This window comes from Salmo trutta, chromosome 16 (genome assembly GCF_901001165.1).
Source record: "Salmo trutta chromosome 16, fSalTru1.1, whole genome shotgun sequence".
Lineage (NCBI taxonomy): Eukaryota > Metazoa > Chordata > Actinopteri > Salmoniformes > Salmonidae > Salmo > Salmo trutta.
This window is the reverse complement of record NC_042972.1, coordinates 48,336,052-48,348,427: the sequence shown is the minus strand read 5'-3', so window position 1 is coordinate 48,348,427 and position 12,376 is coordinate 48,336,052. Positions and strand designations below refer to the sequence as shown.

Below are 12,376 nucleotides of genomic sequence, written 5' to 3'. Positions count from 1 at the left end.
TATTAAGCTATCTTTACTTTTACTCAAGTATGACAATTGGGTACTTTTTCCACCACTGCCTACAGGCAAACTATCTGGATCCCATATAACTCCATTTGGGAACACTTTAAGGAATTGCACAATATTCTGACAATCTTTACCAAAGATCTTTACCAAAGAAACTCTTAAAATGATATATGTGTGTACTATGTACTATGAAGAGAAAGTTTACAAATTGACCCCATGTTATGGATACCAGGAAAGTTGATGTATCTCAACCGTCAGCGACCAAAGATTTCCCAATTAATATCAGCAAATAATATTGCCTAGGTTATCTATTAGAATCTTGACATGACCAACTTACTGTAAAAAGGCCATATCGGAGATATAGTACACACATATATCATTGTAATCTACTGCAATGATAGTTGACTAGGAGCAGAAAGACTTGTGATACTAGCATACGTGTCATATTTGCATTTTGTTGATTTGTATCACAACTTGACATGGGAACATGATTTGTCTGTGTACTCATGGGCATAGACACGTTCCCAGGGACTAACGTGGCCGACCTCTTTGGCATATGGCATAATAACAAAAACATCCCACCTGTCCTGTGAGGAATCAGCTATTATTCCTACTGGCCATTGTCCCACCATCGGAGCACTCTGATTGGCTGCAGAGCGTGAGACAGCGCAGAAGGAGGCACATAAATACAATGTGGAGATGCAGAGCTCCCTAATGAAGAGTCTCTAAGCATCAGCTGACCCAAGACCAGCCGCAACAGAGCAGAACAGAGGAGCTACCAGAACACAAACTCTAGACCACCATCAAGACCTACCAAGAACAACATCTCCACTTTATTAACGAGCTGCAAACTCAAGGCCAACATCTGAAAATGCCTGCCTACTTGGACATCGCTCTTCAGAACAGCATGAACGTGAAAGATCAGCACATTAGGTAAACTCATGATGAATTACATTGAAATACTTCAGGTTGTAACAGTTATAAATGAATATAAACTCTGTGAGCGAGAAGAGGTGCTGATGATTGTCTTGTGTTGTTTTTCAGGTGTAAACTCTCTCTGCTGGAGAGGAAGTGCAGCGGTGGTGTGGAGAAACTGAAGATAGTTATTGGAGAACACCTCCAGAACGGGATCCCTACATCTCCCATTTCTCCTATTCTTGAGAAAACGGTGTCTTTTTTCACTCCGAAGAAGGCCTTGCTGTCACCCACGGGCTATTCCAAATATTCCAGGGACATACTGCGTCTCTTTCCCACTCCAGAGGAGGACATTGTACCACTCTGCTTTGAACAATGAGTGGAGAGATGCATGGACGTGGGGGTTCCAGTTCAGAGGTCAAGGACCCTGCTGACATTTACTGTGGCGTTGGCTTAATGTATTCCCTTGAGGCGCTGCTATAGATGTAGACTGCATCTGATTGGCCGACACTGGATCGCAACTGACAGAGAGACATAGTTAAATGAATAATAAGTCCAAAATAGGTTTTGTCTAAAATTACAGTGATTTTGTGAAGCTTAGTTTGTGTATATTTCAATTCTGTCGAAATGATTTGGAAATGCATTTGCATGCATTGTTATTAGCAGTCGTACTGCTCTATCCTTTCTATGAGAAAGTCAACCTTGGATGTGTTTGGTGATCTCTGCTACCTGGAAGAGAACAGAGCTGGTTCCTCTGATTGTAAACACTTGTCCTCAGAGATTGAGTTAGCGAGTGCTGGCCACTCTTGTTACAATGTAGAAGTATTGAAAATGTGACCATTGGTTCATCCCACTTTCTTAGGGTATGTGAGTCAATATCGAATTTGAACCCTGCTGGCCTTTACACTAAGATGAAATGTTATGATTGTTATCTTAAAACGTACTGTTTATTTTGTTTTCAACTACTAATGAATGGCTTCACACATATATAAATGTGCCTAAAGTGTTTAATTCAAAGACAAAATAAATATTTTTATCAAACCACTTGTCTTTTCGTGTTGTATCAAAACACATCTCTCCATTGGCATACCCCAGAGGGATGACGGCATTAGGTACATACTATATGTTATATCTCACGTAGGAATGATTTCTTCTCTCCGTTTTATGCTCCCGACATGAAATGACAGAAAAACGGGAAAATATATTATACTAAAGGGCCATTCATACCTCTACAGTAGCTTGTGAACTTGGACAGTCAACAAGCCAACATGTGGTAAATTTTATAGCACAAGAAAGCATCAAATGGAAAGTAAGAAACCAGGAAGTGAATACGTGTACAGTCCAGGCCAGGTGTGATAAAAAACTGACGTAACATAAGTGAATAACTTACTAAGATAGTGCAGGAATAAACACACAATGCTGTACTTAGAACGTTGTACACCTTGAACAGCTCCACATGCCACAGAAAACCTTTTACTGTTTTGTTAGCGGAATGTGTTCAAGCACCAATGACCCTATAGGGCTAAAAGTATTATATCCATTATATCCTGACTTACTGCAATACAACTATTCTGTTAAGATGTGTATCAGATTAAACAGATGTTGTCGTGGCTCAAGTCAAGTCAGTAACATGCTCAACTTCTGATAAATCACAACATTGCACTAATTGGTGTTCTGATTCAAAAAGGCATCAGTAATTAGGTGATAATTGATCATGGCTGTTGCATGACTGTTGTTTCACTCTTGTGCCTAGCACACTTGCAGTTGAGTCATATTGAAATGGAGTCATATTTAACTACCAAGCTTCTCACCATGCACCTTTGGGTAATTGGTTGTATAGAGAGAAGAATTAGCATTTAACAAGGCACACTTCTATTGTTCAAAGATATTTCCGTCAATGGACAAAGTGTGGGAAAGCTCTGGAGAGCAGTCACAGTTTACTGTCATTGGCAGCTTCATTCTTTACATCAATATAACAACTAATAACAATATTATTGTCCACAAAAAAAGATAGGTTATGATATTCAGTAATATAGTCTGAAACATTTGAATATCTGAATAAAATGAAAGAAATATATGCATCAGTACGGAAGGAGCCAGTGGTAGTTTCCCTCCAAAATCCAGAAGGTCTGTGATGTCAGCCTCTGTCTTTAGTACAACACAGAGCCAATAGCCGTCACTAATGGTCCACTGAGCAGCTTTTGTAATGCATTGATCACAGCACACAGGACTCAGTGTGGGAAACTCAGATCAGCTCTCTACTCACACTGACCGGTAGCCTCAAGACAGAGGACACATCTGCTATGTTTGAACTCTAGTCTGGCAGTAGTCTGTCTGCCAAATCTTCGAATACACAGACACAAGAGCAGTATTGCAATGCAACATGCAGGTAACTGCCAAGATAACGGAAACACTTGAGTAAATGAGGGATGCAAAGTATATTGAAAGCAGGTGCTTCCACACAGGTGTGTTAACTGAATTAATTATGCAGTTAACATCCCATCATGCTTAGGGTCATGTATAGAAATGCTGGGCAGGCCATTGTTTTGGCTACCATGACTATGGCCAAATAGGATGACAATGCCCCCATCCACAGGGCACGAGTGGTCACTGAATGGTTGATGAGCATAAAAACGATGTAAACCAAATGCCATGGGCATCTCAGTCACCAGATCTCAACCCAATTGAACACTTACGGGAGATTCAGCAGCGGCGATTGAGACAGCGTTTCCACCACCATCAACAAAACACCAAATGATGGAATTTATTGTGGAAGAATGGTGTCGCATCCCTCCAATAGAGTTCCAGACACTTGTAGAATCTATGTCAAGGTGCATTGAAGCTGTTCTGGCTCATGGTGGCCCAACATACTATTAAAACACTTTGTGTTGGTGTTTCTTTTATTTTGGCAGTTACCTGTATATATACAGTACCAGGGTAAATGTCAGTTAACTTAGTACTATACAATATTAGGTTTCAAAGGTGACAATGTTCTTAAAGTCTCTGTTTATTATAGCTAGAAATCAATATTCAAAATATATATTAAAATAATTTACTGTCAAATTTGACACTTCAACTTTATTTTGCAATGCAACCATCAGAAGGGATTAAGTGTTACAACATTCTCATGTAGAGAATCTGTGTCAGTCCCACACGTGTAAATTGTGATGACGAGCGTGTGCTCTGTTAGCGTCATTGATCCCAGCAGTCTGGGGGTCACCACTTTCCAGCGCACTGTGAGTCACTCTCCATCACCCCCCACCCCTCCACCTGTTCCCCTGAGACGTGACCATTGTCCCCCAGCAATAAGAACGCTGAGCATGTGGCAGCTCCACACTTCTCATTGTCCTCCCAAGCTCTCCCATTGGCTACAGACTGTGAGAAACTCCAACAAGCCCAAGACCCACACATTCATATGTAGATTTGGGACTATATATAGAAGAGATGAAGCCAGAAGAGATCAGATTCTCTCTACACAGACCTCTACAGCACAGAGATCCAGCCATGGTACCTACAATCACTTCAGCTATGATATATTCTAAGGAGCACCTGACTCTGACAAACAAGGTGAACTTAAGATTCAAATTGAGTGACATTTATTCAATTGTATTGATTGATTGTTTATTTGCTTCAGTAATGCCATATTCCAGAACAAGGTTTTGATGACTCGTCTCTTCTTGCAGCTAAGAAAGCCAGTGGTGGAGAAGTTACGCAGAGATCGTATCAACAACAGCATTGAGCAGCTCAAGTCTCTCCTGGTTCCAGAGATCCTCAACCAGCAGCCCGACTCCAAGCTGGACAAAGCCGACATCCTGGAGATGACAGTTTGCTTCCTGAGACAACAGCAACAGAACCAGTCAGTGAGCTCCTCCTCCTGCTCAGCACCTGTCAATCAGGGTTACTCCAGGTGTGTCCAAGAGATTGTTCACTTCCTGTCTAAAGATGAGATGAAGACACAGTCCCAGAGAAGACTGCTGAGCCACTTCCAGAGCCTGCAGCCATCCTCTGATAAGAACAGGAGGGAGATTGACCGTCCTCAACTGAGCTCCCCAGCCCAGCCCAGCCCAGCATCAGCAAAGACAGGAGTCCAGTCAACATCACCCTCTGGAGGCCCTGGTAGAGACCTACAGACTGGAGCTCCACTCAGACAAACACAATGGATGGACCATAGTGGTCTAAGATTAATTTCATGGACATTAATAAGTATAATAAAATATCTTCTTTGTTTTCTGTTTATGCAGGAGTTTTTAAAAGTCTTGCTGTGATTGAGACATTTCATTTCAGTTGTACTGAAGTTAAACTTTTTCCAAGAAAACTATCTGATCTTTGAAAAGTACATTTTTGTAGTGTTAATTGAATCATTATAACATTTATGTTTTGTGAAACGTGTTGCTTATATTGATCATGTGTTAATATTCATGATCAACAATAACTTTAATGCTCCTCCATGAGAACTTTTAACCCACAATGGGTGCATCATGAATCTGTTTGTGATTGTATTTGAAAATTCAGTTTTTATGGTCTAAAAATGTGAGTTATTTTTTTACCACTACATTTGTGTAGTGAAAGAGTCATATTGACATCGTATTGAGCATCTTCTGTGAAGCATGTATCAGTTATATATTTGATATTGATCAACTTGAGCTACAGCATCAATGTTCCTCCAGGAGGATTATTTATCCAGACTGGGTATTATACCTTTATCATCACTCTGTGATTAGCAGTGTTTGATTTGTTCCAAGATCAACCATTATTTGTGAAATTGTTGATCATGTTATTTGAATAATAATTTTATTGCAAATGGGAGAAAAAAAAATGTCTAATTGAAAAACACGTTTATTTTAAACAATTCCGTTGTCTTTTATAAAGACAGTAACTGTGTATCCTATACTCTGATAGAGTATCATATATTGGAGATTTGTTCAAGTTCTTGTTGTGATGTTTAATCACTTTATTTCTGTTGAAATATTTATCTGACATTAAGATATTGATGGTGTGACTCATTGAGTCAGTCTGAATAAATACACAAATCATCAAATGAAATATTCTTGTCTGTTGCTTCATTATTATCTTGACAAAGACAATCCTCCAACAACATTACATTATTAAATTACTGATTTATGAAACTCCACATAGATTAAGTGGCTGATGCAAAAACAATAAAAGTTATCACCCAAGAATATACAGAATGATACTGACTGCATTGGAATGCAACACTCAATTGAATCAATATATACATTTTTATCTCTGGGTGCTTCATTGAAAATCTACAGAGTAAGATCAATGTTAAGAGACATTTCTAGTCATACATGATTATTTTACAGTAATTGTTTTTATATAAAACATAACAGTCATATCATATCTTGTTGTAGTAAAGGTGTAATGAACTATAGAGATGTAAGTGATTATCAATCGGACTTCCTTAGGAGACATGACTGATATATACTTTATTGATGCACCTGTTATAAATAAATGTCTTTTCAGTGTTTCAGAATGTATTACATTATTTTAGTTTAGTCATAATATATCAGTGATTCCAGGTGTTGGGTAAAAACTAGTACTGTCATCTTAATGCTTTAAATGTTTAGAGCAGCTGTGCCCCTCAAACTCAGTAGCTAATGTGATGTGTAATAAGACACACTTCTATTGTTCCTCCATTGAAAGCAGTGAATGGAGAGAATGTGGGAAACCGAGGAGAACTCACTCACAGGGCCCCTTTGGGACAATAGACTGGGACCTCTACCCTGGACTGTCAGAGGTTAGAGTGGGGGTCTGGGTCTCTATGGGGAAATCAATGGATATATTTCTGATAATCTCACAACATTTAATGTTTACTATTTGGGTCTTGAATTTAGAAATCTGCTAAAACATATGTTTCTAATAAAAGTTCAAGATGTCATTTTGTGCATTTTGAAAGCCTTTTTAGGCAGTACTTGCCCCTTCTTCAAGATGAATGAAATGAATACTGTTTTTATTCTGTTTGTATGTGGGGCATGGTTGAAAACATGATATTTCTTTGTGTAAACATACAATTACAGCTTGAATTGATTCTCTGTAACAGTGAATCTTTATCTGTTGCTTAAGATAAATATTTGTGTACAGAGCTTCACCCCCAAGGGCTTGATAGGAACTGCTTATGTAGAGATGAATTAGCATTTAACAAGGCACAGTTGTATTGTTTAGTGGAAGCTCTTTCCATGGGCAAAGTGTGGGAAAGCTCTGGAGAGCAGAGTCACAGTTTAGTGTCCGCATCAGTCCCACCAGCACCTGTGAGTCTCTATGGTGAAAAGGCACACTTCTATTGTTCAGTGGATAGAATGGGGGGGAGGGGGTATTTTGGTTATTTCTTACTCTTTCTTAGGAGGGAAATAGAATAATTATTAAATAAAGCAAATTCTGATATATTTACCCAAGTTATGATAGGCTTTCTCCATCTTGATGATGGACTGAGGTTTATTCAGTAAATGTATGTAGTTCAGATATTTGTGTGATAAACAGTGAACAGCTCTCAATTCCAATTAGGCACACAAAAGTTAACCCTTTGTCGATTTATAATGAAACAAATCACAGACAATCATTTTCAACAGAGTACTCAAAATCATGTGTTCTAAGCCATTAAAGGATGAATATGTATTTATAAAGCTGTGTCTTGTTAGTATAATCCTGCCAGTGCTGATCTTTCCCTCCAAAATCCAGAAGGTCTGTGATGTCAGCCTCTGTCTTTAGTACAACACAGAGCCAATAGCCGTCACTAATGGTCCACTGAGCAGCTTTTGTAATGCATTGATCACAGCACACAGGACTCAGTGTGGGAAACTCAGATCAGCTCTCTACTCACACTGACCGGTAGCCTCAAGACAGAGGACACATCTGCTACATTTGAACTCCAGAATGCTTGACCTCATAACTGCTAATACAGAGTTAAGAGAACCCTTGCTATTGATACTGATGACCCCTAAAATACTGAAAACCAAGGTACACATTATCCTGGTATCTATCCACTCACCTCTTAATGTTGACTAAAATCTTATATATTCCTAAACATTCTAACTGACTGAAAATACAAACATGCATGAAATTTAACAGGAATTGAAATTATGATACATTGTCAGATATCATCATGTTGTTAAATGTAGCTACCGGTATGTGAAAAGTAAAAGCATATTGTAGAGTCATTCATTAATATCAGAAGTCATATAAATGGAGAGAATAAAATGTTTCTAAGACGGTGATGAAGCGTGGATACAGAATACTACATTCAACAATGTCCTTATAGGTGAGGTGTTCCCCTGAGACGTGACCATTGTCCCCCAGCAATAAGAACACTGAGCATGTGGCAGCTCCACACTCCTCATTGTCCTCCCAAGCTCTCCCATTGGCTACAGACTGTGAGAAACTCCAACAAGCCCAAGACCCACACATTCATATGGAGATTTGGGACTATATATAGGAGAGATGAAGCCAGTAGAGATCAGATTCTCTCTACACAGACCTCTACAGCACAGAGATCCAGCCATGGTACCTACAATCACTTCAGCTATGATCTATTCTAAGGAGCACCAGACTCTGACAAACAAGGTAAATTTAAGATTCAAATTCAATGACATTTATTACATTTGTATTGATTGATTGCTTATATGTTTCAATAATGTCACACACCAGAATAAGGTTATTAATGATTCCTCTTCTGTTCTTGCAGCTAAGAAAGCCAGTGGTGGAGAAGTTACGCAGAGATCGTATCAACAACAGCATTGAGCAGCTCAAGTCTCTCCTGGTTCCAGAGATCTTCAACCAGCAGCCTGACTCCAAGCTGGACAAAGCCGACATCCTGGAGATGACAGTTTGCATCCTGAGACAACAGCAACAGAACCAGTCAGTGAGCTCCTCCTCCTGCTCAGCACCTGTCAATCAGGGTTACTCCAGGTGTGTCCAAGAGATTGTTCACTTCCTGTCTAAAGATGAGCTGAAGACACAGTCCCAGAGAAGACTGCTGAGCCACTTCCAGAGCCTGCAGCCATCCTCTGATAAGAACAGGATAGAGAGTGACCATCCTCAGTTGAGCTCCCCTGCCCAGCACAGCATCAGCAAAGACAAGAGTCCAGTCAACATCACCCTCTGGAGGCCCTGGTAGAGGCCTACAGACTGGAGCTCCACTCAGACAAACACAATGGCTGGACCATGTTGGTCTAAGATTAATTTCCTGGACAGTAATGAGTATAAGAAAATATCTTCTTTGTTTTCTCTTTATGCAGGAGTTTTTTAAAGTCTTGCTGTGATTGAGACATTTCATTTCAGTTGTACTGAAGTTAAAACTTTTTCAAAGAAAACAATATGATCTTTGAAAAGTACATTTCTGTAGTGTTAATTGAATCATTATAACCTTTATGTTTTGTGAAACGTGTTGCTTATATTGATCATGTGTTAATATTCATGATTAACAATAACTTTAATACTCCTCCATGAGAACTTTTAACCCACAATAGGTATTATATAATCAATTGTTTGTGATTATCTACGACTGATCTGTTTAAAGGTCAAAATGTTTTAGACAAAAACCTATTGCCACTACATTTGTGTAGTGATAGAGTCATATTGACATTGTATTGAGCATCTTCTGTGAAGCATGTATCAGTTATATATTTGATTTTGATCAACTTGAGCTACAGCATCAATGTTCCTCCAGGAGGATTATTTACCCAAACTGGGTATTATACCTTTATCATCACTCTGTGATTAGCAGTGTTTGATCTGTTAAAAGATCAACCATTATTTGTGAAATTCTCGATCATGTTATTTGAATAATAATTTTATTGCAAATGGGAGAATGAAATGTCTAATTGAAAAACCCCTGTTTATTTTAAACAATTCTGTTGTCTTTTAGGAAGACAGTAACTGTGTATTCTATACTCTGATAGAGTATCATATATTGGATATTTGTTCAAGTTCTTGCTGTGATGTTAAATCACTTTATTTCTCCTGAAATATTTACCTGACACTAAGGTATTGGTGGTGTGACTCATTCAGTCTGAATAAATACACAAATCATCAAATGAAACATTCTTGTCTGTTACTCCACTCTTTTCTCCACTGAAATTAGCGTCCAATAGAGTTACGTTACTGACATGATATTTTACATACACAGTTGAAGTGGGAAGTTTACATACACTTAGGTTGGAGTCATTAAAACTTGTTTTTCAACCACTCCACAAATGTATTGCTAACAAACTATAGGACGTCTACTTTGTGCATGACATAAGTAATTTTTCCAACAATTGTTTACAGACAGATTATTTCATTTATAATTCACTGTATCACAATTCCAGTGGGTCAGAAGTTTACATACACTAAGTTGACTGTGCCTTTAAACAGCTTGGAAAATTTCAGAAAATGATGTCATGGCTTTAGAAGCTTCTGATAGGCTAATTGACATCATTTGAATCATTTGGAGGTGTACCTGTGGATGTATTTCAAGGCCTACCTTCAAACTCAGTGCCTCTTTGCTTGACATCATGGGAAAATCAAAAGAAATCAGCCAAGACCTCTGAAAAACAATTTTAGACCTCCACAAGTCTGGTTCATCCTTGGGAGCAATTTCCAAATGCCTGAAGGTACCACATTCATCTGTACAAACAATTGTATGCAAGTATAAACAACATGGGACCACGCAGCCGTCATACCACTCAGGAAGGAGATGCGTTATGTCTCCTAGAGATGAAAGTATTTTTGTGCGAGAAGTGCAAATCAATCCCAAAACAACAGCAAAGGACCCTGTGAAGATGCTGGAGGAAACGGGTTCAAAAGTATCTATATCCACAGTAAAATGAGTCCTATATCGCTATAACCTGAAAGGCCGCTCAGCAAAGAAGAAGCCACTGCTCCAAAACCGCCATTAAAAAGCCAGACTATGGTTTGCAACTGCACATGGGGACAAAGATCGTACTTTTTGGAGAAATGTCCTCTGGTCTGATGAAACAAAAATAGAACTGTTTGGCCATAATGACCATCGTAATGTTTGGAGGAAAAAGGGGGAGGCTTGCAAGCCGAAGAACACCATCCCAACCGTGAAGCACGGGGGTGGCAGCATCATGTTGTGGGGGTGCTTTGCTGCAGGAGGGACTGGTGCATTTCACAAAATAAATGGCATCATGAAGAAGGAAAATTATGTCGATATAATGAAGCAACATCTCAAGACATCAGTCAGGAAGTTAAAGCTTGGTCGCAAAAGTGTCTTCCAAATGGACAACGACCCCAAGCATACTCCCAAAGTTGTGGCAAAATGGCTTAAGGACAACAAAGTCAAGGTATTGGAGTGGCCATCACAAAGCCCTGACCTCAATCCCATAGAAAATTTGTGGGCAGAACTGAAAAAGTGTGCGCGAGCAAGGAGGCCTACAAACCTGATTCAGTTACACCAGCTCTGTCAGGAGGAATGGGTCAAAATTCCCCCAACTTATTGTGGGAAGCTTGTGGAAGGCTACCCGAATCGTTTGACCCAAGTTGAACATTTTAAAGGCAATGCTACCAAATACTAATTGAGTGTATGTAAACTTCTGACCCACTGGGAATGTGATGAAAGAAATAAAAGCTGAAATAAATAATTCTCTCTACTATTATTCTGACATTTCACATTCTTAAAATAAAGTGGTGATCCTAGTTAACGTAAGACAGGGAATCTTTACTAGAATGTCAGGAATTGTGAAAAACTGAGTTTGAATGTATTTGGCTAAGGTGAATGTAAACTTCCGACTTGAACTGTAGCTACTAGCTAGACTACAGTATATGGGGCTAAATAAGAAAAAGCCTACTTTGAGCCAAGACTGTACAGAATGATCTCGAAAGAATGACACTAGACAGGTTTTTCATGTTCCTCTTGGTGCTTCTCTGAAAATCTACAGAGTAAAATAAAATACATTTCTAGCCGTACTTTATTAATTCACATGATTTGATTTGATGTAGTCAGAAATTGCTGACAAATTATTTAGGCTGTTTATTTGACGTATGATATCACTTAAATGTAATGAAGTGTGAAAGAGATAATTGGTCATGTGAGTTCCTAGAGACATGGCTGTGTTGTTTTTACTGAAACACCTGTTTTGCATAAATGTATTTTAAATATATCAGAATTTATTGTGATAGCATTTGCATTCCATGATTTTTAGTGGAATGTGGTGTTAGGCCAAAACTGCTGCTGTCATCTTAGTGCTCTAAATGTTTAGGGCTGCGGGCTGCATAATGTGATGTGTTGTAAGACACACTTCTATTGTTCCTCCATTGAAAGCAGTGAATGGAGAGAATGTGGGAAACCGAGGAGAACTCACTCACAGGGCCCCTTTGGGACAATAGACTGGGACCTCTACCCTGGACTGTCAGAGGTTAGAGTGGGGGTCTGGGTCTCTAGTGGGAAATCAATGGATCTGTCTCTAATGATCCAATAAATGTCCTGCATTGTGTGTCT

At 39.0% G+C, this 12,376-nt stretch overlaps 1 protein-coding gene and 1 pseudogene across 1 annotated transcript; both read left to right on the top strand.

Moving 5' to 3' along the window:
* The first annotated feature begins 4,334 nt into the window (after positions 1–4,334).
* Positions 4,335–5,130, top strand: LOC115149883 (transcription factor HES-5-like; annotated as a pseudogene).
* Positions 5,131–8,398: 3,268 nt separating this feature from the next.
* Positions 8,399–9,976, top strand: LOC115149882 (transcription factor HES-5-like). The gene is made up of 2 exons (XM_029692687.1): positions 8,399–8,499; positions 8,621–9,976. Exons 1-2 carry the CDS (start codon positions 8,437–8,439, stop codon positions 9,050–9,052), a joined length of 495 nt encoding a protein of 164 aa, XP_029548547.1. The 5' UTR covers positions 8,399–8,436; the 3' UTR covers positions 9,053–9,976.
* Positions 9,977–12,376: the final 2,400 nt, after the last annotated feature.

Excerpts from the sequence above, each read along its gene's own strand:
- LOC115149882 (XM_029692687.1), top strand. The coding sequence starts at position 8,437 with ATGGTACCTACAATCACTTCAGCTATGATCTATTCTAAGGAGCACCAG. Across the intron at positions 8,500-8,620 it reads ACCAGACTCTGACAAACAAG|CTAAGAAAGCCAGTGGTGGA; the intron begins GTAAATTTAAGA and ends CTGTTCTTGCAG.